Source organism: Podarcis pityusensis, assembly GCF_964106645.2.
Source record: "Podarcis pityusensis genome assembly, chromosome: 15".
Taxonomy (NCBI): domain Eukaryota; kingdom Metazoa; phylum Chordata; class Lepidosauria; order Squamata; family Lacertidae; genus Podarcis; species Podarcis pityusensis.
In genome coordinates this window covers 44,869,116-44,894,660 of record NC_138040.1, presented here as the reverse complement: position 1 = coordinate 44,894,660, position 25,545 = coordinate 44,869,116, and the positions used below count along the sequence as shown (strand labels likewise).

Genomic DNA, 25,545 nt, shown 5'->3' with positions numbered 1-25,545 from the left:
ATTAGACAATTCTGGACAGAAAAAAAGAAAGTCCTTTGAATAGCATATGGTTAAACGATGGAACTTGCTCCCAAAGGATACAGTGATGGCCATCAACTTGCATGGCTTTAAAAGAGGATTAGACAAATTCATGGAGCTATGTTTTACAATGCTTCTGAATTCTAGTCGCTGGAAAGCACAGGAGCGAGAGGGATCTTGTGCTCAAATCCTGCTTGTGGATTTTTCACAGGCATCTGGTCAGCCACTTTGAGAACAGGAGGGTAGACGGGATGAGCCATTGGCCAGATGCAGCAGGCTCTTCCTATACTCTTAGGTTCTTAGCCTCACACTGGAAATTATCTGAAACACCATCGAGTCCAACCCACCTTCTCCACACATGCCCATGATAGAAATCTGCCCACATAACTGGCAGAACCAGAAAGCGTGGAGACCTGCAGCATCACTCCAATAAGAGCCAAGCAGCCTGAGGCTACGAGGTGCCAGGATCACATCTCATGAGCAGCTTAAGCTCCATTGTCAGTAATATTATTTTGCCCACCCCTCATCGTGTGATCACAGGGCAGGTTGTAGGACAATAAAAAACATAAAACAATTTCCATAACATTAAAATGCAACCAAGTTCAGCAGAACCAAGTGGGTGAGGATAGAAGACCACCCATAGGTCATCACGGTAGCAGCAGTCAAACATCCCATGGAGATTACTACCCCACAAAATCCTGGGCAAAAGAGGTAGGTCTTTATCTGGCGCCCACTGAAATGTGTACATGTGAATCAAGAATGTGCAGCACAGCTTTCTCCAACCTGGTGCCCTCCAGACATGTTGGACTACTATTGTCCCACCGTCCCTGACCATTCATGGAAATTAATGGGAGAAAACATCTAACAGCTCACCTCCACTGGTGGTGCTCATCCTGCTGTACTGCAAGGGCCACAGCAACCTGACTTAAATATAGTTCAGAGATTTATACAGTCACAGTTTGTGGGGAAGGAGGTCAGTCTGGATTATATCTTGGGCCCTTCCCAAGCCTGCTTAGAACTTAGTGGAAGAGGTTACTGAACCAGCCAAATTGGTTCCTTTGTCAAGGCAATGACTTTGGCTGGCCACTTCAATATGCTATTTACCATATTCAAAGAGGTTGCCCTGTTGCCATAGATACAAATGGATGGGCCCTTTCCCACCTCACCTGACAGGATGCCACAGGATGGATGGGAAACAACAGGCCAGGCGTTGTGTCTGGGAGAGTTGGATGCAAGAGTTTGGCCCTACATCCCAGTTCCCACTGTCCTTCATTCCAAGGAAATGGTGCCTTGGATAAGCACAAGGGAGCAAACAACAGCTTTTGCATGCTGCACACATTCCAGACCCAATGGTCGGTATTTAAATCCTTACACATGCACATCAACTGCTTTCATACAATTAACATTAAGTCCAGTTTGGGCTGAGTCTCAGTGATAAAGAAGTAGCACCTCAACATCCATCTCAGTTGCTTTACCAAATGGGACACTGAGACACTGGAATGTGCTTCTTCTTTTTATCACATGATTTCTATATAAATCTAACAGGACTGGGGGAGGGGGGACTCTACAAAGGACCTGAAGAACGTCACAGAAAGGCTGCTGCTTTCAGGTGGGCCACTGGTGTCTACTTCTGAGGACAGGCATTACCTGGGGATTGTCCATGTACCACAGAAGGCTATTGGCCTGGGTATCCAGGATGAAATATCTTCGCAGGAACTTCCCACAGGACTCATTGTCCTCAATGTCCAGGAACCCACAGATTCGGTTCTGACGATCCACATAAGGCATTCCGGGCTCCTTCTAGCATCACCCTGTGAAGCACAGATACAGAGAGATGTGAACCAGGCCTTTTGCAAGCATAGGTGCCCTGTACAATGCCCCACCACCCTTCCTTATTCTTGCTACAGAGGTCTCTACATCTCATGACTCAGTCGAGTGAAAAAAACCCACCCATGCTGGTCAGTGCTGCTGACATCATTATTTGACAGAGCACTGTGTGAACTTTCCTGGGCTCCAAGACTGGTCAGAAGAGGCCCCACTTAAGTGTCCACTATTCAAATAATATCATTCCAGAAGCCACAAAGGACAGGGCCTTTTTAGTGGTGGCCTGTGGAATTTCCTTAAGTGAGATGTGCTGTTTCTAAAATGACCTTAAAGCAGAGGTTTTCAACCTTTTTGAGTCCCTGGCTCCCTTGACCAACTACATTCTTTCTGCAGCTTCCCAATGGGGCTCAGGAGCCCAGTTATGTTTCCCCCCCTGCCTGCAGAGCCGGCAGCCCCTCACCCCTTAATAATAATAATAATAATAATAATAATAATAATTTATTATTTATACCCCACCCATCTGGATGAGTTTCCCCAGCCACTCTGGGCAGCTTCCAATCAAGTGTTAAAAACAATACAGCATTAAATATTAAAAACTTCCCTAAACAGGGCTGCCTTCAGATGTCTTTTAAAGAGAAGATAGCTGCTTATTTCCTTCACATCTGAAGGGAGGGTGTTCCACAGGGCAGGCGCCACTACCGAGAAGGCCCTCTGTCTGGTTCCCTGTAACCTCACTTCTTGCAATGAGGGAACCGCCAGAAGGCCCTTGGTGCTGGATCTCAGTGTCCGGGCTGAATAATGTGGGTGGAGACGCTCCTTCAGGTATACAGGACCGAGGCCATTTAGGGTTTTAAAGGTCAGCACCAACACTTTGAATTGTGCTCAGAAACGTACTGGGAGCCAATGCAGATCTCTCAGGACCTGTGTTATGTGGTCCCGGCAGCCACTCCCAGTCACCAATCTAGCTGCCGCATTCTGGATTAATTGCAGTTTCCGGGTCACCTTCAAAGGTAGCCCCACATAGAGTGCATTGCAGTAGTCCAAGTGGGAGATAACTAGAGCATGCACCACTCTGGTAAGACAGTCAGCAGGCAGGTAGGGTCTCAGCCTGCGTACCAGATGGAGCTGGTAGACAGCCTCCCTGGGCACAGAATTAACCTGCGCTTCCATGGACAGCTGTGAGTCCAAAATGACTCCCAGGTTGGACTTCCGGGTCAGCGCCAACGACGAATGGCGGAGTTCCTCCGATTGGAGGAACGGGCTCTGTGGAAATTGGGTCTTCCCGCCGCGGCGAAGGCGGGGGCCCGCTAGAAATCCCAGGCGGAGAAGCCTGGGAACGTGGGGTTCGGCAGAGCACCAAGAGCGCATCCCCTACTCACGAGGAAACCCCTTTTCGGGGCTCCAGAGTGAAGTGGAGTGAGCAGCGCGGTGCTGCGAACCGATTGCTATTTCCATGGAGGGAAGCCGCGCAGCCATCGCCGGAGAGCGCTGACTTTTTCCTGATGACATTTGGACTCTAAATCAAGCACCCGTGATTAAAAACGGAGAATTGGATTAAGAAATTTGCAAAATTTATGAATTAGGCACAAAGCGGGAAGGTGTAAACAGGAAGTCCGCCTTCCGTTTTTGTATATAGATTGAAGCAAAGACCTCGCAACCTAATAGCCTGAAAAACTGCTTTAAAGTTGGAAATTTCCTGCATCCACAACCAATAAAACCCCCTTGGAAGCAGGAGAAAAGGGGGGGGGGATTTGACTGTTTAATCCTGCAGGAGGAGAGTAAAGGAATTTAAGTTTCCATCGCCCCAAACCTGGGGACGGGGTGTCGGGACAGAAACTGTTTGAGACGTCCATTGATTGAAAGTGGAGCACTTTGACAGATAGTAAAAAAAAAAAAAAGAGAAACAAATTAACTTCAACGCTACTTTCTGCATTTCTGCTTTTTAAAGAAACAAAGTATTTGAAATCGAAAGGAATTGAAATCGAAAGTAATCTTCTTTGTTGGATATATTTTTAAAATGGATACAAATAGAAATTGTGTCCCCTAGAGGGAGCCTGTTAGTTTGTTGTTGCAGCTTACTTGGAGACTCTACAGATATGAGATTTGGATCGTGGGACCAGCCGTTTGACCTTGATCTTGAACAGAAATGTGTTGGCAGGAAGGTTTGGTGTCTGCCCTTGGCATGACTAATGCTTTGTTGGAGCAGCTGCATGAGAAAATGAACTTGATGCATGAAAAATTGGACCTGATGAGTGCTGTGGCCAGTGAATATGATATAACAGGGAATAAGGATAAAGAAGTTATACAGCGATCAATTCAGGAATCTGGTTTGACAAGGCAAGTCCAAGGGCAGATGGAGAAAGAAGAGGCAGTGATTACTTCTCAAACAACACAAATGGAAAGATCCAAAGTCCTGCAGGAACAAAAGCTACTGCGTTGGAAGATTGAGCTTGGAGACTGCTGGGAAGTATTTGAAGTCAAGGAAGCTTTTAACTCTAGTGGGACTATGAAACAGGTGAACAACTATCTTCTGGATAAATATTCTTTGGATTACAAAGATGAAGACGGGGAGTGGGATGGGGGGGAAGGGGCCAATCTGATGAAGGAAAATGGAAACTATTACCGGCTGGAACCCTCCGGAGACCCACTCCCCAAGAAACCAACAATTGACAAAGAAGTGCGCAAGCACAAACAAGAACAAAAAAATTTGCAGAAGGGGCCTAGAAGAGATTTAAGGGCCTCGGACATTAGAACACCAGATTGATGGACTGGATGTAATGGACAGAAAGGACTGACATGACCCGAAACCAGGAAGAAGGGACGTTGGATAAAAATTAGAGATATCAAGGGAAATTATTTTGTTAATTTTGGAATTAGTGCAACAACAATGAAATTTGAGGGAATATTCTGGAAAGGAACTAAATTGGCTTTAGTAGAAATGATTTTAAGGAGATATGTATGAATATGATGTAAACTTTGAAATTTTAAGATTTTTTAAGATAAGATAAGGTTAAAGAGATTAAGGTAAATTGAATAACAGATTATATTAAAAGATGGAAAGGTTATCTTGATTAATAAATAAGAGAGATTGTGAAGATTAATCATTTAAATTAAAATTGAGAAACATGGGAAGAATTTGCTGAAATAACGAATTAAACTAGAATACAAAAAGGGAGGTGTGAGGAGGTTCAAGAATTAAGCAAATGAAAAGTTGCAATCTGAGATTTGTATTTTTCTTTTTTCTATTTTGGGGCTTTTTCCTTTTGTTTTATTTCTTGTTGTATTTCAGTGTTGCCCATGGCACCTCTGACCATCATTCAAGGCTGCCACGGTACACTGGTTGAAAACCACTGCCTTAAAGGATTGGCTATTCCAACCTGCTGAAATGAGTTTGCTTATATATGATTTTAACTGCTGCTGATTCATCTGGAAATGCCTTCTCATTAAGAATTGCGTAGCAGGTGAAAGAGTTTGTCATTGTGTGCAGCAGTTGAAGAAGTAGCATCTGAAGGATGGCACATTTTGGCTGCCTAACAGAAGGCAGGTGGATCTGGCTTATGGGCACATTGGTAACTTTTCCTACACACACTTCCTTGAGTGTGCTCTTGCTCAGCTCTTGACCACTTCAAGGTTTGTGCAGGAGCAGGGCCAACACAAGACATAGTGCTGCCTGACATGACATTCCCCTCTTCAAACCAAGGCACCTGAGGCAGAATATCTCACAAGCACCTCTCCCTGTCACTGTCTGAATCAACTGCCTGAGGCAGCCATCCCACACTCCAATGATAGGGTTGGCCTTATGCTGGAAAACACAACCAGAGCTGCAATCTTATAGCCAACCCAAAATATAAGCAGGAAAATGGTTTATAAATTGGTTTATATTACAAGAGGAGGAGTCTATTCCAAGGAATGCCTAAGAGATATCATTTTCCTTTATATATATATATATATATATATATTTAGTATTTTGGTTGTAAACTACCTGGATGCCCTTGAACACAGCATATACACATTTAGAGCCATAAATAAAAGCAACACCATTAGAGCAACCAAATTATTTCAAATTTATAACCCACACTTCTTCCCCTTTTACTTTTTTTTGCCCTTGTGGGATGAGCAAGAGAAACCCTATGCATTATTTTTGTATGTATAAGTGATTATTTACTTCTGTCTTACTAAAACACCCAGGAAGGGCTGACTTACTTATTGGCAAATCCATACAAAAACAGTAATGGAAACTGTTGCTAAATTTATCTTTTCTGCTGCAAAGATTCATAAAAGGATTTGTCTGTTTAAGTGCAGTTTTGGTTGTTTTTCTCCTTTTTATTTTATATATGTACTATATATTTTAACTCATGTTATGTTAGAAATTGTATTATTTTGTTTTTTTACAAGTCTGTGACTATACAACAGAATCTGATTAATTGACTGGGTTTTTAAATGCCATGTATTAAATGCCATGTATATTGTGATGGAGGAGAACCAGACGCATATTCCACTTACAGAACCATGCATACCTCCTGTGAATTTCAAAGAAGGACTTCCCAATGGATTATGTCTCATGTTCATTAGTGTGAGGAATGATGCCTGGTTTTTCTGCTGCCAGCCCCAAAACATCTTGGGTCAGTCTATTAGCTTAGATCATCTAGGGAAATTCAATTCATGGCAAGGCACCCCACAGAGCTTTAGTCTCTCAGCCATGCCAACCTTTCAATTGGCAAGCCCAAGGGGCTCAGTGATTTACACCACAGCACCACCCGTGTGTCCCCCCGAGTTCGAATTTCCACAACGGGGTGTTGCTTTGTCCCAGCTCCTGGCAATCTAGTAGTTCGGAAGCACACTAGTGCAAGTAGATAAATAGGTACTGCTGTGGCGGGAAGGTAAATGGCATTTTCGTGCCCTACGGCACTCATAATGGTGTTTTGTTGCGCCAGAAGCAGTTTAATCATGCTGGCCACATGACCCGGAAAGCTGTCTGCGGACAAATGCGGGCTCCCTCAGACTGAAGCAAGATGAGCTTTTAACTGGACTTAAGTGTCCAGGGGTTCTTGACCTTTACCCTAGTCTCTCAGCCACACCAATGCTTTGAAAGGTCTCATATTCTTATTCACCACAGATGACCAGGTAGGTAGATATTCACAAACACGATTTATTTCCATGGGCATCAAGCAGACCCTAGGCCTAGTGACAGGGTTGTGTAGAAGGTAAGTTTCTATCCTCATTAGACTTCGCCACCCGCAATATTTGGTTGGGAGAACTCTGATCTTGAGACAGGCAACAACAACGTGTACCTAGCTTAGAACTTAAGACTCTAAGAAGAGCCTGGAGGGTCAAGCCAAAGGCCCATCTAGTCCAGCATCCTGTTCTTTCAGGGGTCAATCAGATGCCCAAGGGAAGCCCAGAAGCAGGACTTGAGCACAGCAGCACTTTGCCCACTTGTATTTCTCCAAAACTCGCTTTCAGAGGCTTACTGTCTCCAACAGAGGAGGTAATACATAACTGTTGTGGCTGGAAGTCATTGACATCCTTCTCTGTGAATTTGTCTAATCCTCTTTTAAAGCTATCAGAGTTGATGGCTGTCACTGCCTCTTGTGGGAGCGTCCTGACTGGTGTCTCCTCCAAGCTGGCAAGATCCCTTCTCACTTAGCAATGCTGATATTTATCAGGGACTTTGACCAAGAGCAGCTGCCATACAGCCAGAATCGCAATTGGGGTATCCCAAGGGCATTTGCAACCATGGAGACAGAATGCTTGCTTAAACAGAAAAGAAAAGAAATCTGATAGCCTCCATTTTTTGAAGGCAGAACTAAAAAGCTATAAATAAAAAGGTTTTCTTTTTTATAAAAAGTGTTGATATGATAAACATGCACAAGAAAGGAAGGATGTGGTCACACTCTGACAGACACAACCAGCAAGAGTTAAAATTACTGCCTATGCCCCTGATGGGCACCAGACTCTTCTCAGCTTCACATGCAACAGCAAGAGGACAAAAGGTGACAGGAGCAACACAGGACAGCTCTGGCCAGGGCCCTACAACTGGCAAAGCAGCCCCAGCCCCAACAGTATTCCCACCCCCATCCCAGGAATCACTTTATGCAGAGAGCATCCTGAAAGTTCACCTGCGCAAGATCCTGAGGGGGAGGGAAACAACATTACATTACAGATGACAGAAGAACACCTGATAACATTGCACCTAGATGCACAGGAAACTGAGGTGGTGCTCCAGAAACCTGCTAAAGGGCAAGAAACTACCAGAAGGAAGCAGCTGGATAGAACAACTTGCTGTTTCAGTTGTCGTGCACAAATGCACAGAGTATGGGAAACAAGCAAGACGAATTGAAGCTTTTAATACAAGATGGCAAATATGACCTGGTAGGCATTACTGAAACCTGGTGGGACCCATGACTGGAATGTAGGGATTGAGGGGTATAACCTGTTCAAAAGAAACAGACAAAACAGGGAGGGAGGAGAAGTAGCAATATATGTAAATAATGTGTACACTTGTGAAGAGATCCATGACCTGGAACATGGAAAGCAGATTGAGAGTACAGTGGTACCTTAGGTTAAGTACTTAATTCATTCTGGAGGTCCATTCTTAACCTAAAACTGTTCTTAACCTGAAGCACCACTTTACCTAATGGGACCTCCTGCTGCTGCCGCACTGCCGGAGCACGATTTCTGTTCTCATTCTGAAGCAAAGTTCTTAACCTGAGGTATTATTTTTGGGTTAGGAGAGTCTGTAACCTGAAGTGTATGTAACCTGAAGCATATGTAACCCAAGGTACCACTGTATATGGGTAAAAACTTGGAAACCAAATCTCAAAAAATGGAAAAAGGGACTGAAGAATTGAAGGAAGAACAAGAGGTAATAAAGTGAAACATAAGAGGACTATCTGGCAGGCAGGACCAATTTGAGGACCAGCTTGCCCTTTTAGAAACGAGACAAAAATCTAATGTTCTCCGAATAAGAGGTCTCCCAGAAAATGAGGGGGATCAGGACTTAATGACATATATAGCTAAGACATTTGCTGAGTGGCTGGAGGAGGATCAGGCATAAGTGGAAGGAATTATACAGAGCTGCTACCAGGTGTGGTCAGTCAGCTAAAGCTAGAAAGCAACCTGGAAACGGTTTGGTAATGTTTGTTTCAAAATAATAATAAAAAAAATTAAGGACGCTTTGGTCCAAAAAAATTATAAAAACAGACTCCAGGTGGACGGTAACCTGGTCGCCATGTTTAAAGAGATCCCTTCCAGATTGCTTCAAAAATGCCAGAAATTCCATTACATAACAAATGGATTGCTCAAAGCCAACATCAAAATCAGACGGGAATTCCCAGAGGGACTCTCCTTCACGTACAAAAGTAAGAACTACAGATTGGCAAATGAAGATCAAGCTTGGGAATTCTGGCAAAAATGTGGTAAAGATTTTGACTTTGACAATCCATATAATGTACCAGAACCACTTGGAGCAGGGGGTGGAGCAGGGGAAGGACCAATAGTAGGAGCAACAGGAGGGGTGATAGATGAATTAAATAATCAAGACAAGGGGAAAGCATAGATAAGACTTAGAGAAAAAGACACAGTAAAAACATAATGGCATATTTAAAGGTTGTGCGTTGGAATGTAAACAGCTTAAACAATAATGCAAAAGGAACAAAATTCAACATGTAATTTTAAAACAAAATTTAGATGTAACTTGTCTTCAAGAAACACATATTGCGAGTAAACATAAAAGACTCCTAATTAATAAAAAATTAGGAATGGAATTCATAACAGCAGATAAATGCAAAAAAATGTGGAGTGGTCCTTAATATTAAACCAAAATTTGAGCCCAAACAAATGTTTAAAGCTGATCAAGGAAGAGTTATGGCGGTGCATGGTGAAAAAAATCTTATTAATAGGAATTTATGCCCCTAATGAGAAAAAAGCAGAATTTTATAAGAAATTGGAAACAGATTTAATGGAATTTGCAGATCAAAAAATTATACTGATGGGTGATCTGAATGGGGTCTGGTCACTGGAAGTGGATAGAACAATTAGGAAGAAAGACACCAAAGAAAGCAGACTCCCAAAAACTTTTTCCGAAATGGTAGATAATTTAAATTTGATAGATACTTGGAGAAGCAAACATCTATTAGATAGGGAATTCACTTTCCATTCACATGTGCATGAAAGCAGTGCAAGAACAGATGTGATCTGGATGTCTAAAGAGTTAGATTTAAAGGTGAGGAAAATAGAAATCAGGCCAAGAAAAATTTCAGATCACAATCCCTTATTTTTAAAATTGCAAAATGAAAATCAATCCACCTTAAGATGGAGACTGAATGAAGATTTATTAGATGATCAGAACTTTTTAGAAAAAGCAGAAAAAGTATTAGGAGACTATTTTGAGTTAAATCTTAATAAAGAGACCAATGTACAGACAGTATGGGATGCCAGAAAAGAGAAATCTTAGAGGCCCAAATGAAGAAAGAAAGAGAATTAATAAGTAAACCAAATAAAGAATCCATGAAGCAAGCAATAAAATTATTACAAACACAATATTCAATGATCATCAGTTATGAAATTAAGTAGAAGGTTAAAAGAATGAAACAAAAATATTTTGAACATGTGAATAAACCAGGGAAATTATTAGCATGGCAAATGAATAAAAAGTAGCAAAAAAAATACCATAAATACCATATATGAAAATACCATAAATGAAAAATACCACAAATTAAATGAAAAAATAATAGATAATCTAAAAGAAATCAGGAAAACATTTGTTAAACATTTTACAGATTTATATAGGAAAGGATGTGAAAAGGGGATAGAGATAGATGAATATTTGAAGGTAAGTAATTTACCATAAAGAAGGCTGAAGGCTGATCGCCGAAGAATTGATGCTTTTGAATCAATGTTGAATCAGTGTTGGAGGAGACTCTTGAGAGTCCCATGGACTGCAAGAAGATCAAACCTATCCATTCTGAAGGAAATCAGCCCTGAGTGCTCCCTGGAAGGACAGATCCTGAAGCTGAGGCTCCAATACTTTGGCCACCTCATGAGAAGAGAAGACTCCCTGGAAAAGACCCTGATGTTCGGAAAGATGGAGGGCACAAGAAGAAGGGGATGACAGAGGACGAGATGGTTGGACAGTGTTATAGACACTACCAGTATGAGTTTGACCAAACTGCGGGAGGCAGTGGAAGACAGGAGTGCCTGGTGTGCTCTGGTCCATGAGGTCACGAAGAGTCGGACATGACTAAACGACTAAACAACAAACAACAACAATTTACCAAAAATTAAAGAAGATAAATTGATAATTTTAAATGCCCAGATAACAGCGCAGGAAGTACCGTATTTTTTGCATCATAACACTCACTTTTTTCCTCCTAGAAAGTAAGGGGAAATGTCTGTGCGTGTTATGGAGGAAATGCCTACGGGTGGCATGCCTACGGATTTTCCTCCTCTAAAAACTATGCGCGTGTTATGGTCGGGTGCATGTTATAGAGCGAAAAATACGGTACTAGATGCAATCAAGCAAGAAAGGACAGGAAAATCGCCAGGACCAGATGGACTATCAGCAAAATATTATAAGAAATTAAACAAACAACTTTTAATACCATTACAGGATATACGTAATTGTCAGGGGTTCAGGAGCAGAGGCAAGGGCAAGGGAGGAAACAGAGAGCGAGGGAGAGGAGGCAGAAGAAAAGATGAGTGATGACGACGACCCGAGATCTCCGAGTCTTTCCAGTGAATCAGAAGATTCACAGAAAGGAGCACCAGTGGCCAGGGCAAGGGGGGAGCCTAGGGGGACACCCCAGGAAGATAGAGCCAGAGGGGACTCAGAGGGGAGCAGTTGGAAATCAGGACCAGCGTCACCGCCAGAGAGCAGGGAAGAGGAAGGGCGCCAGGGATCAAGCGCTGGCAGCTCACAACAGGGGGGAGGGCACGAGTCAGGAGCGGCCACACCTCCATCGGGGAGCGAAGAAACGGTCAGACGGAAGGTGGAAGGTTGGGCGCGCGTGCCAAGTTCAAATGCACAGGAAGGTGGCGCAGTAGGCAGCCCGGAAAGGGAGCCAGGTCCTAAAGCCCGCCGAAAGGAGGGAGAAGAGTCAGGGGGGTCAGCGTCAGCGTCAGAGGAATCCCGGAAGGAAGAGACCCCGGGGGGCAGAGGGACCCAGAGAAGAACAGTCAGGCGGAAAAGGTGGAGCAAGGCTAGGATATTAAGTTGGTGTACAAGGGGCGGAGACTCAGATGGAGCTTCGCCGATCTAACCATTAGACGTAGGGTTGCACGCAGCAGCTTGAGAATGGAAACTGTAACTCAATAAAGACTTTTATTTAATGATCGCTGGCTAGCGTGATCCTCTGTGAGCTAGGATCTGGAAGCAGCTCTGACAGTAAGCTCCATCTCCAGATTGTGGGCATCTACGTCCTCGCGGAGAGGAGAGAAAGCGGGTGCCTACTAGCGAGCTCACGAACGGCAGACAACATGACGGCCGAACAGCAGATAGTGGAACTCAGAGAAGCAGTGACACGACTGAATGCCGAGGCTCTTGCATCCAGGAAGAGAGAGGAGGACGCAGCTGCCGCCTACAGGGATCTCCAGGTCAGGTTGGAAGTGCTTACGAAGCAAGGGCAACTGACACCCAAACCGGAGGGGATTGGGTTGGGGAGACGAACAGGCGGTCTGGTCTCTCACTTCGATGGGAATTTGCAACAGTACCCCAACTTTAGAGCAGATGTAATGTGTGCACTGCAACTGCTGAACAAAGACTTTAGAGATGAGCAAGAGAAGGTGGGATTCATCATGTCCCATTTGCATGGAGATGCTAAAGCATGGCTGCGCAATTTGTGGAGAGATAAGGATCCGGCGCTCCAAAATGCGGATGCCTTTATTAAAGCGATGGATGGGTGCTTTTTATCAAGCATTGACGTGGATCTTGCTCGGCAGGAGATACATGGACTGAAGCAAGGGAGGGCCAGCGTAAGGCAGTACCATGCCCGCTTTTTCGCTTTGGTCAGTGCCCTGGAATGGGACAGAGATTCGGCTCCTGTAAGAGACCTGTTTTGGGAGGGATTGCACGGCTCGGTTAAAGATGAAATTGCGAGGGGGGAGAGACCCCGGACCACGCAGGAGATCGTTCAGAGGGCGCTGGCGGTGGGGGTGCGGCTGGAAGGACGTCCGTGGAGCAGGGACGAAGGGCGTGGAGGGCGCGAACCAGCCAGGGGCTCCTCTTTCCTTCCCAGAGAAGCAGCGCGTGCGCAATCCACGCCTCCGCCAGGAGGAGGAGCGGAACCTATGGAGGTTGGAGGTGCAAGGGCTCAGTCAGCAGCCAGAGCCCTAGCACCGGCAGCAGTGAAAGCGAAGCCTCCTAGAGGGAACAGGAAGTGTTACATCTGCGATGATCCACAGCATATGGCGAAAGAGTGTCCCCAGAGGCTCCACAAGCACACTGCAGCCTCAGCAATGGTAACTGCAGCAACGCAGCAAGGACAACCACAGCAGGGAAACGAAGGAGTCTGGTTGGAAGAAGAGGCACTGGGGCCCAGCCAGACGTGTCAGTGAAGCAGTCCCCAGAGATTTTACAGCCCATGGACCCCCTCCCGCCCAAACCGGTAGTGAGGCTCACCGCGTCGCTCCAGCTGCCCAATGGAATCACCATGGACGTGCCAATCACCATTGACTCCGGAAGCAATGCGGACTTTATAGGGCAGGACTTTGTCGACCGGCACGCTATACAGTTGCTGCCTGCCACGCTGCCCCTGCAGGTTGTCACGGTGGATGGCAGGGAGCTGCTAGGGGGGCAAGTGGTGAAGCAGACGCCACCAATGGTGATGCGACTTGGGAATCACAGGGAAATCATCAGCTTCAATGTCACTCAACTATCGGACACGCCCATTGTATTGGGCATGAGTTGGCTGGACAAGCACAGCCCGACGCTGGCTTGGTACCAGAGGCAGCTGACCTTCGGCTCTTCCTTTTGCGCTGAACACTGCATCGTGCCCAGGCAGGAAGGAGGGGAAGAGGAGTCACAGCAGCAGCTAGGCACGCTGCAAGCGGTTCCCCACAAGTACGCAGAATTTTTGGAGGTTTTCTGCGAGAAAGAGGCAGACAGGCTACCCCCCCACAGACCATATGACTGCAAAATTGACCTGCTGCCGGGGGCGGCGCTGCCCAAAGGGAAGCTGTATTCCATGTCTGAGGACGAACTGCAGGAACTCAAAGAGTTCATAGATCATAATTTGGAGCGCGGTTTCATCCGAGAGTCCAAGGCAGCGGGGGGCAGTCCGGTATTCTTTGTTAAGAAGCGGGACACGCCCCAAAAAAGACTTGTAGTGGACTTTCGCATCTTGAACAGTGTGACCAAGCCATCGGACTTCCCCATGCCCCGAATCGACGACCTCCTCGCAAAGGTACGGAAGGGCAGAGTGTTCACCAAGTTGGACCTGCGAGGGGCATACAACCTCATTCGCATGCGGGAGGGAGATGAGTGGAAGACAGCCATGTTCACGCCCCTGGGCACCTACGAATATAGAGTTATGCCTTTTGGATTGCAAAATGGCTCCCACGTTTTTCAAGCTTTCATGCATCACGTGTTGGCGGGGCTCCTCTACAAGACGTGCGTCTGTTTCTTGGATGACATCCTGATCTTTTCGGAATCGCAGCAGGAGCATGACAGACACGTCAAGGAAGTGCTGAGCAGGCTACAGCAACATAGGCTTTACGCCAAGCTGGAGAAGTGCCAATTCGACGTGACCGAGGTGGATTTCCTGGGCTACAAGTTGTCTGATAAAGGGCTCGCCATGGACAGCGCCAAGGTCCGAGCAGTGTTGGATTGGAAAAGCCCACGCAACCGGAAGGAGGTCCAACGGTTTGTCGGCTTCGCGAACTTCTATCGCAAGTTTATCAAAGGCTTTGCGATGCAGACAGCGGCCATCACGGACACGCTCAGCTCCAAGAAAAAGAAGTTCATCTGGACAGAGCAGGCGGAGCAGTCCTTTCAGGCACTCAAGCGTCTCTTCGCGTCGGAAGAGCAGCTGCTTCATGTCAACCCCAGCAGGCCGATGAGGGTGGAGACAGACGCTTCGGACAGAGCCGTGGGAGCAGTCCTGCTGCAGAAAGACCCGCAGGGGGTTTGGAGGCCGGGAGCGTTTTACTCAAGGAAGCTCAGCAAGTCCGAACAGAACTACACCATCTGGGACAGGGAGTTGCTGGCCATTCATGCAGCGTTCAAAGCGTGGAGGCACTTCCTGATCGGCGCCAAGCACACGGTGCAGGTCTGCACGGACCACAAGAATCTAGAGCACTGGCGCACGGCACAGTTCCTGAACCAGAGGCAGATACGTTGGGCTGAGTTCTTTGCGAATTTCGACTTCCGAATAGAGTATGTCCCGGGGGACACCAACATCATGGCGGATGCTCTCTCCCGTAAGCCACAGTATCTGGAGGAGGCAACGCCAGCGGCCGCCATGCACATCTTCGCACCGACAGTGTGGGCGTGCGCGGCGGCGACAGTTGACCTGGATGCGGTGCGACGAGCGTTGCAGGATGACTCCTTCGCGCAAGCAAAGATGGCAGAGGTGCACAGGGGCACGGCAGCGACCGACGAGTTCCAGCTGCGAGATGGTTTGCTCATCCGTAAAGGGGCCATCTACGTGCCGGGAGACGAACTTCGCGCCAAGGTACTGCAGCAGCTGCACGACGCGCCCACTGCCGGGCACTTTGGCAAGGAGAAGACGGTGGAATTAGTAGCCAGAGACTTCTGGTGGCCCGGAATGAGAGGGGAAGTCGCGGACTACGTGGCGAGGTGTGACACCTGCCAGAGGTCCAAACCAGTGCACAGACCGCCGGCCGGACTGCTGGAACCGCTGCAAACTCCTTTTGAGCCATGGGAGAGAGTGGCCCTGGACTTTGTCACGGATCTGCCCAGCTCGAGGGGCAAGACGGCTGTGCTGGTGGTGGTGGATTTGTTCTCCAAGATGGCACATTTCATTCCGTGTGCGAAGGTGGCCACGGCGGAACAAACCGCCAAACTGTTCATAGACCACGTGTTCAAGGTTCACGGTCTGCCGCGGTCTATTCTGTCCGACCGAGGGCGACAGTTCATCTCAAACTTCTGGCAGAGGCTGATGGGCTTCCTGAACGTCAAGATCAACCTGGCGTCGGCTAGACACCCGCAGACCAACGGGCAAGCGGAGCGGGTCAATGCCATCATGCAGCAGTACCTGAGATGTTATGCGAATCAACAGCCTGCGACGTGGGTGGATTACCTGCCTCTCGCCGAGTTCGCCTACAACAACACGAAGCACGTGTCCACGGGGGTCACGCCGTTCTTCGCCAACAACGGGAGGCACCCTAGAACCTTCCCGGGACTGGAAAGAATGGGGGAGGGGGAGCCGCAGACAGCAGATGCGTTCGCGTCGGAGTTGCAGGAGGTCCACGATCAGCTGCGGCGGCACCTGGAGCTGGCTAAACACGCATACAAGGTACAAGCGGACAAACACAGAAGGGTTGGCGAAGAGATCCATGTGGGAGACTGGGTCTGGTTAGCAGCCCACGCAGTGCCGGCCAGGTCGTTGGCGAAGAAGAAACTAGGGCATAAACAACTGGGGCCCTACCAAATCGACGAACAGGTCAACCCGGTGGCTTTCAGGCTGGCTCTTCCGGAGGGTTCCAGAATGCATCCGGTGTTCCACAGATCGGTGCTCACTCCCTACAAGGCACCTCACAGGTTTCAGGAACCAGGAACGGCACCGGGTCCGCTCCGAGAGAGAACCGGGCAAGGGGGAGTGGCACAGGAGGAGCGCATCAACGAAGTCACGGAGATTTTGGACTCCAGATGGGGGGAAGAGGGGGTAGAATACCTTCTCGCCAAGGAGGGCACCCCGGCCAGTGCCAACAGCTGGGTGCCGGGCTACGCTTTAGACGAACCTCTGCTCAAAGAAGAGTTTCATGCCCTCTTCCCACATAGGCCAATGCCAGCTGACTTTTTCGACGACTGGCTTTTCACGCCCACGCTTTCAGCCAGCACGTTCCGGGGGTTCGACTCGGACGAGGAACCGACACGAGACGCCCGTTCCCCGGAGGGGTCACCCTCGGGATCTGCTTCAGAACCCTCGTATTGGTGGGATGATCGACCAGAGGAGCAGTTCCGCAGAAGGTGGCTGGAGGGTCCAGGACGAGCAACGTCTCCAGAAGGCAACGAGGGAGAGACGGACATGGACGTTTTCGGGGACGACCCGGGTTTCGAGCACGGCGGCACAGAGATGGAAGCGGAGGTGACCGTCGTCAACGAGAGCAGGGAGGAAGAACCGGAAGACTTCGGATGGCGGCCCGCCACGGGAAGCGAACTGTATCCAACATTCGTCCCCCTGACACGGCAGCACCCAGATCCCGCACCGGAAGGAGGGGAGGGGGGAAGAGGGGGCTTCGAGGGGGGGATGGATGTCAGGGGTTCAGGAGCAGAGGCAAGGGCAAGGGAGGAAACAGAGAGCGAGGGAGAGGAGGCAGAAGAAAAGATGAGTGATGACGACGACCCGAGATCTCCGAGTCTTTCCAGTGAATCAGAAGATTCACAGAAAGGAGCACCAGTGGCCAGGGCAAGGGGGGAGCCTAGGGGGACACCCCAGGAAGATAGAGCCAGAGGGGACTCAGAGGGGAGCAGTTGGAAATCAGGACCAGCGTCACCGCCAGAGAGCAGGGAAGAGGAAGGGCGCCAGGGATCAAGCGCTGGCAGCTCACAACAGGGGGGAGGGCACGAGTCAGGAGCGGCCACACCTCCATCGGGGAGCGAAGAAACGGTCAGACGGAAGGTGGAAGGTTGGGCGCGCGTGCCAAGTTCAAATGCACAGGAAGGTGGCGCAGTAGGCAGCCCGGAAAGGGAGCCAGGTCCTAAAGCCCGCCGAAAGGAGGGAGAAGAGTCAGGGGGGTCAGCGTCAGCGTCAGAGGAATCCCGGAAGGAAGAGACCCCGGGGGGCAGAGGGACCCAGAGAAGAACAGTCAGGCGGAAAAGGTGGAGCAAGGCTAGGATATTAAGTTGGTGTACAAGGGGCGGAGACTCAGATGGAGCTTCGCCGATCTAACCATTAGATGTAGGGTTGCACGCAGCAGCTTGAGAATGGAAACTGTAACTCAATAAAGACTTTTATTTAATGATCGCTGGCTAGCGTGATCCTCTGTGAGCTAGGATCTGGAAGCAGCTCTGACAGTAATGAATGAGATTTTAAAATTAGGGAAAGTCCCAGAGAGATGGAAGGAAGCATATATAACATTAATTCCAAAACAAGAGCAGATTTGACTTCAATAAAAAATTATAGATCAATCTCGCTATTAAATAATGATTGTTTGAATGAAAATAGTACTGAATGAATATATACATTATGACCAGGCAGGATTTCTTCCAGGGAGACAAATGAAGAATAACATACTATAGATGTTATAGAATACCTGGAAGTGAAAAATGAAAAGTAAGAAGCATTGATGTTTACAGATGCAGAGAAGGCATTTGATAATGTCTCTTGGGAATTTATGAAAAAAGTATTACAAGAAATGAATTTTGGAGATAATTTTAGAAAAGGAATTCAAGCTATTTACTCAGATCAAAAAGCAAAACTGATTGACAATCAGGTGGTAACAGATGAATGTAAAATACATAAAGGAACAAGGCAAGGATGTCTGTTATCACCTTTATTATTTATTTTGGTTCTAGAAGTCCTGATGAGAAATAAAAGGGCAGATGAAAGGATTACAGGAATTAATGTAGGAAAAAATATACATTGAAAGCATATGCCAACGACCTGGTAATTACAGATCCAAAAAATTCTCTTCTGATAGTGTTAGAAAAGATTCAGAAGTTTGGGCAAGTTGCAGGGTTTAAATTAAATAAAAACAAGACAATACAGATTTGTTAGATCTGGAAGAACATGACAACAGATTTGGATGGCGTGCATATTTATGGTATAATAAATGGAAGGTACATAAAGGCTTCCATAATTATATAATTAAGAAATCATAAAGTATGGGAAAATATAAAGAACTATTAGAACAAAAAATGCCATGGTGGGTATCCCCAACAGAAGCAACTTCAGTTAAAAGAATAAATATGGAAGGCAGATGGCCTACATATAGAGAGCTGTTGATAGAGAAGGAAAGTTAAAGCTTAAGGATTTTGATGAGATAAGAGAGTATGTTTATGATTGGTTACAACATCGTCAATTAAATGAGGTTTTTAAAGAAGATAATAAGAAAGGATTTGGCTATAGTATATCTAGATTTCAAAGAGAAATAATAGATGATAATATTGAACTTTTGAAGAAAGCATATAATATATTATTAGAATGGGAAACCAAAGATGAAGAGGTCAAAGGGGTAATGATTAAGTGGGCACAAGATTTAGGACATAGTATTCAAATGGAAGACTGGGAAAAACTATGGAAAGTAAATTAAAAATTTACCGATTGTATATTGTTAAGAGAGAATTATATGAAGATGATGTATCAATGGTATATTACACCTGCTAAAATGGCAAAAATGTACAGAACAGGCTCCAATAAGTGTTGGAAGTGTAAAGAAAAAGAAGGCATGTTCTTTCATATGTGGTGGAATTGTAAAATAATTAAAAAGTATTGGGAAATGATTATAACAAATTGAAAAGAATGTCAAAGAGAGAGAGAGAGAGAGAGAGAGAGAGAGAGAGAGAGAGAGAAGGAAAAACTGTTCATGTATACTACAACAGCGGCTAGAATTTTACTAGCCCAAAGATGGAAAAATACCAACCAAAGAACAATGGCAAGAAAAACTGATGGAATATGCTGAAATGGCGAAGCTAAGTGAAAGACTCGGAGACAAAGAAAATAGAGATTGTAAAGAAGATTGGGAACCATTTATGCTGCATCTACGGAATCAATGTAAAAAAATGGACTCACTAGCAGGGTTTGAGTAAACACTTACAATTAATAATATAAACATAGAAGTTATAAAAATTAGGCTTAAATGATTAGTATATAATCACATTTAATTTAAGGATATAATATTGAAGTATAGTATTGTGAGTCTGACCAAACTGCGGGAGGCAGTGGAAGACAGGAGTGCCTGGCGTGCTCTGGTCCAGGGGGTCATGAAGAGTCGGACACGACTAAACGACTAAACAACAACATTGTAAGCAGGACAAGTTCATATGCAAAAAACCAGAAAGGGAAGTTGAGGGAAGTCAGGGGGGCGGAGCGGGGAAATCAGTTTGTTATTATTTGTTATGATGTACTTGTGATAAAAAATAATAATGTAAAATTCAATAAAAATATTATTTAAAAAAGAGTAAGAGAGAGAAACAACAGTAGACCTATAGACCTCCAAGCCAGACTGGAGACTTGGATGATGCCTTACTAGAGCAGATTACCAAACATTCAAAAAGGAGAGATATAGTAGTCATCTCCATCTTCAATCTCCACGATATCTGTTGGAACTCAAACTTTGCCAGGAATGTAAGGTCCAACAAATTCCTCCATTGCCTTGCTGACAATTTCATTTCCCAGAAGGTGGAAGAAGCAACAAGGGGATCATCTATCTTTGACCTGTCCTCACCAACAGGAAGGAACTGATCAATAAAGTGGAAGTACTTGGAAACTTGGGAGGAAGTGATCTGTTCTCCTGGGTTTCATAATACACAGGCAAGGGGAAGCTGAGTGTAGTTGGACATGCATTCTGGACTTTAAAAAGGCCAATTTCAAAAGGTTTAAGAAGCTACTGGGTGAGATCCTGTGGTCAGAAATACTTGAAGAGAAGGGAGTCCAAGATGGAAGGGAGTTTCTAAAAGGAGAAATATTGAAGGCCCAAATGGAGACAATACCAACAAGAAAGAAAAGTGGGAGGCATCTAAGGAAACCGATGTGGCTGCATAAGGAACTCACAGATGAGCTGAGAGCAGCGGCGTAGCGTGAGTTGTCAGCACCCGGGGCAAGGCAAGTAATTTGCGCCCCCTAACCCGGGGGCAAGGCAAGTAATTTGCGCCCCCCCCAACCCCTAACCTGCCGATCTGAGTCGAGTTGCTGCTGGCGCTGCCGCCCAAACCACGCCGCTTGCCCGGAGGAGGAGGGGGGCAGAGAGGCGAGGAAAATGCAACATGGCCCAGCAGCTGCAGCAGCAGCAGCAGCGGAGGCGGGGCTGTGAGGAGGGGCTGCCTGGCACGTCCTCCGCGGCCCTGACGCGCGGGGCTGAGAGCCGCTGCCTGCCGGACGCCTTCAGCCCGGGCGCGCGCACAGCTCGTCGGTTCCACGAGACATGGGGCTCTGCTACAGCCTGCGCCCGAGGCTCTTCGGCGACTCCGGAGGCAGCGAGCGCGCCCCCCCAGATGTTGCGCCCGGTGCGGCCGGCCCCCCTGGCACCCCCCACGCTACGCCACTGGCTGAGAGTTAAGAGGGGCATGTATAAGAAATGGAAGAAAGGGGAAATCACAAAGGAGGAGTATAGACGAGTAGCCAACAGTTGCAGGGGGAAAGTCAGGCTGGCTAAAACTCAGAATGAGTTATTTTTAACCTCACAAGAGAGGTTAAAAATGATTTTAAAAGGTTCCTCCAGCTATGTCTGAAGCAAGAGGAAGAACAAGCAAGTGTTAGGTCCTCTGCGTGGAGAAGATGGAGAAATGCTATTGGGTGACAGAGAGAAGGCGGAACTACTAAAATATACTTTGCCTCTGTCTTCTCCCCAAAGGAAAGTGATGCCCAACCTGGCGATAACAGAATAAATGATATTAGGAAGGAGCTGCAGCCCAAGACCAGAAAAGAGGTGCTAAGAGAACACCCAGCTACTTTAAATGAATTCAAAAGGACCTGATGAGCTGCTTCCAAGGGTACTAAATGAGCTTGCAGATGTAATCTCAGAGCCTTTGTCTACGATTTTGAGAATTCTTGGAGAACAGGTGAGGTCCCTGCAGATGTTATCCCCCATCTTCAAAAAGGGGAGAAAAGAAAACCTAGGTAACTGCCGACCAGTGAACTTGACATCAATATCAGGACAATAATAATAATACCAGCACAGATAATTAAACTGTTGGTCTGTGAGCACTTAGAAAAGGATGCTGTGATTACCAAGACCAGCATGAGTTTATCAAAAACAAGTCACACCAGACAAATCTCATTTCTTTTTTTGATGAAGTTACAAGCTTGGTGGATCAGCTGAAAGGTCATCAACATAGAATAAAACATCCCCTACCACTCTCTGGAAACCATTTGGATCCATTTGGATCAATTAAGTGATGGGGGCAGACCATCCAAATCCGTCCCACCTCCCTGCAGAAGAGAAAGGTCGCAGAGAAGTCCAGTTGCACCAGGATGTAATCCGACCATGGCACTTCTTTTGTTTCACTTTTACTTAGTGTCAGATTACCCACATCTATAAAGGTGAACTCCAGGTCTAAGGCGACTGTGAGTGGGCCAAGCTTATTCAGGGACAGCCTCATGGAGGCCATGCTTTCCACGAAGTCCCAAGCGGCCCCTTGTAATGTCGTGTCAGCATGGATGTTTAAATCCCCATGGACAATCAAACTAGGTGTCTCCAGGAGAACATCTGCCATGACTTGAAGCAGCTCGGGCAGGGAATCCTTAGTGCAGCGGGGAGGTCGGTACATCAAAAGGAATCCTGCACTGTCCCGATTGCCCAACTTCCAGAACATATACTCGGAAAACTGGGTCTTCCCAATAGGACGCCCAGTGTAAACTAATGACTTCCTAAAAATCACTGCAACCCCCACTCCCCTGCCCATATGACCTGGGTTGCTGTGTGTAAGAGAAACCTGGTAGACAAGCAGTGGCAAGGACAGGCCCATCTGCTTCATCCAACGAAGTCTCTGTCACAAGCCTCCATCCACAATCAGGTCGTGGAGGGCAGTGGTCTTATGAATCATTGACCTGGCATTGCGCAGCAGCACCTTCAGGTCATGTGTGTCTCCCTTGCTGATTCCAGTATCATTCCAGTCAAGACCAGACCTGAAGGCAGGGATAGTCCTCAAACAACGACTAAGCCTGTCTCCTTGGCGATGCCACGGTCTGGTCTTAGCGGGACGCCTCTTCCTGCCAGTGATCCCTGAGATCAGGTGTACCAGTGCATTCCGCCTTGTGGAACCTGCCCCAGCCATTCTGTTGTCTGGGGCCCACTCCCAGGCAGCCCTGACCCTCTCCCCTTAAGAGCGAAGTATAAATGATACAATAGCCAATAAAACAGTAGGGGGGGGAATAAAAAATACAATTATACCAAAACTAAACCAATCCAGAGCCCCAACCAAATACCCACCCCACCCCAACACAGCAAAAAACAAACAAACGCCCCCCCAACTTAAAACACCACTGACTGCGTAAGAACATTTCAAAACACATGGACACTTGGAGCAGGGAAGCAACAGCAGAACACCTGCGTCGTTGTGCCCCCCCCCCCAGCACTTCCCCAGGAGTTCGCTCCAGTGAGTCCAGCCCTGCCCAATGGGCGCTGCAGTCCTCACTGTAGCCCCTCCATGACCGGAGTCTTAGGTCTACGGACGCAATGCCATTCCAGAAAGTTTGCACAACCCAGGCATGTTATCACAGGCACGACAAATCCTCCAGAGGTTGTACATGGGGCAGGCAATTAGCCTGCATGTTTTAGGAGTTCACCACAGTCTTAATTTCTTTGGCCAAAATTAAACTCCAGCACATTGCATTCTGGAATGCACACAAAGGCTTTGGGTGCAACTGTTAGCTCCTCGGCTCACCAGATCTCTGAGCACCACCTGAGGTAGCACCGCCTTTTCCTGGACAGGAGGAGCTTGGTTAAGCGTGAACGATTTTCTTCCATCTCTCTCAGCAAAGTCCAGAAAGGAAGGAGCCTTAGCACTGCAGCAGCAGCAGCACCCTGGCTCCATTAGAGCTTGTCAGCACCTCTTCATTACCACAGCCATTGTGTCACACTGTGGAAAGAGAAACCACTGAACAAGACGCTGCACACAAGCGCAGAGGAGCACAGGCCTTGCCTTGGGAGCACTAAGCATCAGGAATGCAAGGTCTTGAACTACAGGCTTGGGAGTGGAGGCCAAGATCTGGTCTAAGGGATACATTAAGCACTGTGTATCTTGCATCTCAGTGTGTGTGAGTCTGTAAAAAAACAGCAGATGCAAAGGGGCAGGGGTAGGATCGAGATCATGCCACACGTAGAGGGGAGCTAACCAGGGCTTGCTCCAGGTTTGAGGGGGTCCCTAACATGGGGTTTTCCAATGTTGAACCCTGCTGGTGGCAAGTGGTTCCATCCCTCCCATAGTTCAGTGGCAGAACATCTGCTTGGCATGCAGAAGGTCCCAGGTTCAATCCCTGGCATCTGCGGGGGTGGTGGTGGTGAGAATGTCCCCTATCTGAAACCCTGGAGAGCCACTGCCTGTTGGTGCGGACAATGTTGAGCTAGATGGATCCATGATCTTCCTTGGCGTGAGGCAGCCTCCTCTGTTCCACAGGCAGGAAGAGGGCAGACAGGCCTTGCAAAGGAGTAAGAGCAGCAGCACTCTTTTGATGAGTGCCCGGCATAAGCCACTGTAAAGGCCCATCATGCCCAGAGTGACCGGCAGTGCACTGCAGGCGTTTGCCTGGGGTTCAAAGAAATGCTAGATAAGTGGCCCAGGGCAGCAGCACTCACAGCAGGAGGTCATTGGCAGGTGCACAAGGATGCCACTGCAGACCAACCCTTTTGCCCTCCAGGAACTGAGTTATGAAGGGGGCACCCACCTTCCTTTCTGGTTTGTTTAGCTGCTTGTGCCAGATAGGATGGACACTATGCTTTATTGAGATAAGGTTTTTGGCTTACCTGTACGTGTGACTGTGGGCAGAGTGAAGCCTTTGGATACCCTCAGCTTAAATATTAGGAATTCCACTGTCTGCCTGACCAACAATGCTTGGTCTCCTTCTGCTTGCTGCATTTCAGCTTCCAGCTCAAGCCAGTGACTGCAGAGAACCTGAGTTCATACTTCAGCCGACAGCCTGCTCCACAAGTGTACACAGACCTTGGCTGGTCTGGTCCCGACCTGCAGCCTTCTGCCTTAAAGCTGGACTATGAGTTCCAAAACAGAACAGGGCACAGTCCTCCTGAGATGGTACAACTTCACTGCAGGCAACAAAACCATAGACTGCCCCTTATAGACAAAGCTCCATCCCACCAGAGGAAAAAGAAGAAGCCCTTCTAGAGCACGTGGTACCGCCTCTCAGCACACCTTCCCCGAGGACAGACCAGAATAGATGGGGTGAAAGGCTGAGGCTAATAAGGAAGGAGCAGACAGACTTCTCACCCTGCTGCCGACTACCCAAATTTTGGACCCGAGAGAATTCAAGTGATTTGCGTAATCTCTCCAGACACAAAAGCAGGCTTCTGTTTTTAACATCATAAGACTGTCTTCACGCTGCAAGGTTTGCCGTTTCCAATTTTATTTTGCCACCTGGCTTACTAAGGGGCCAACTGAAGACATGATTCAGTCAACCAGAGACACTGACTGTGGCAGACTCCCAAAGGAATTTTGTCAGCACCGTGTTTGTGTGTGTGTGTGTGTGTGCTCAGATTAAAATTCTGCCTTAAGAGTTCAATTCTACAACCAATGTGTGTTATGCAAATTAAGAGAATTTGCATGCATCCTTTTATTTTGCATAAGGATTAGGTGTGGTTTTGTGTGTGCCAGTCAGGGACCTACAGAGGCACCTTGACTCCCCACCCCAC

At 47.1% G+C, this 25,545-nt stretch overlaps 2 protein-coding genes across 2 annotated transcripts in view; one reads left to right on the top strand and one right to left on the bottom strand.

The window, feature by feature from the left end:
- The window catches only part of LOC308464206 (craniofacial development protein 2-like), a gene marked incomplete at its 3' end in the record, with an annotated part of 461,435 nt that overhangs the window by 172,485 nt on the left and 263,405 nt on the right, over positions 1–25,545 (top strand). The window lies entirely within an intron of this gene.
- PLEKHA2 (pleckstrin homology domain containing A2) overlaps positions 1–25,545 on the bottom strand; it is a 92,730-nt gene that overhangs the window by 56,019 nt on the left and 11,166 nt on the right. Inside the window, exon 2 of the mRNA XM_080982539.1 lies at positions 1,666–1,829. Coding sequence (XP_080838665.1) covers positions 1,666–1,806 — 141 coding nt within the window. The 5' untranslated portion in view covers positions 1,807–1,829. The remainder of the gene's footprint in view (positions 1–1,665; positions 1,830–25,545) is intronic.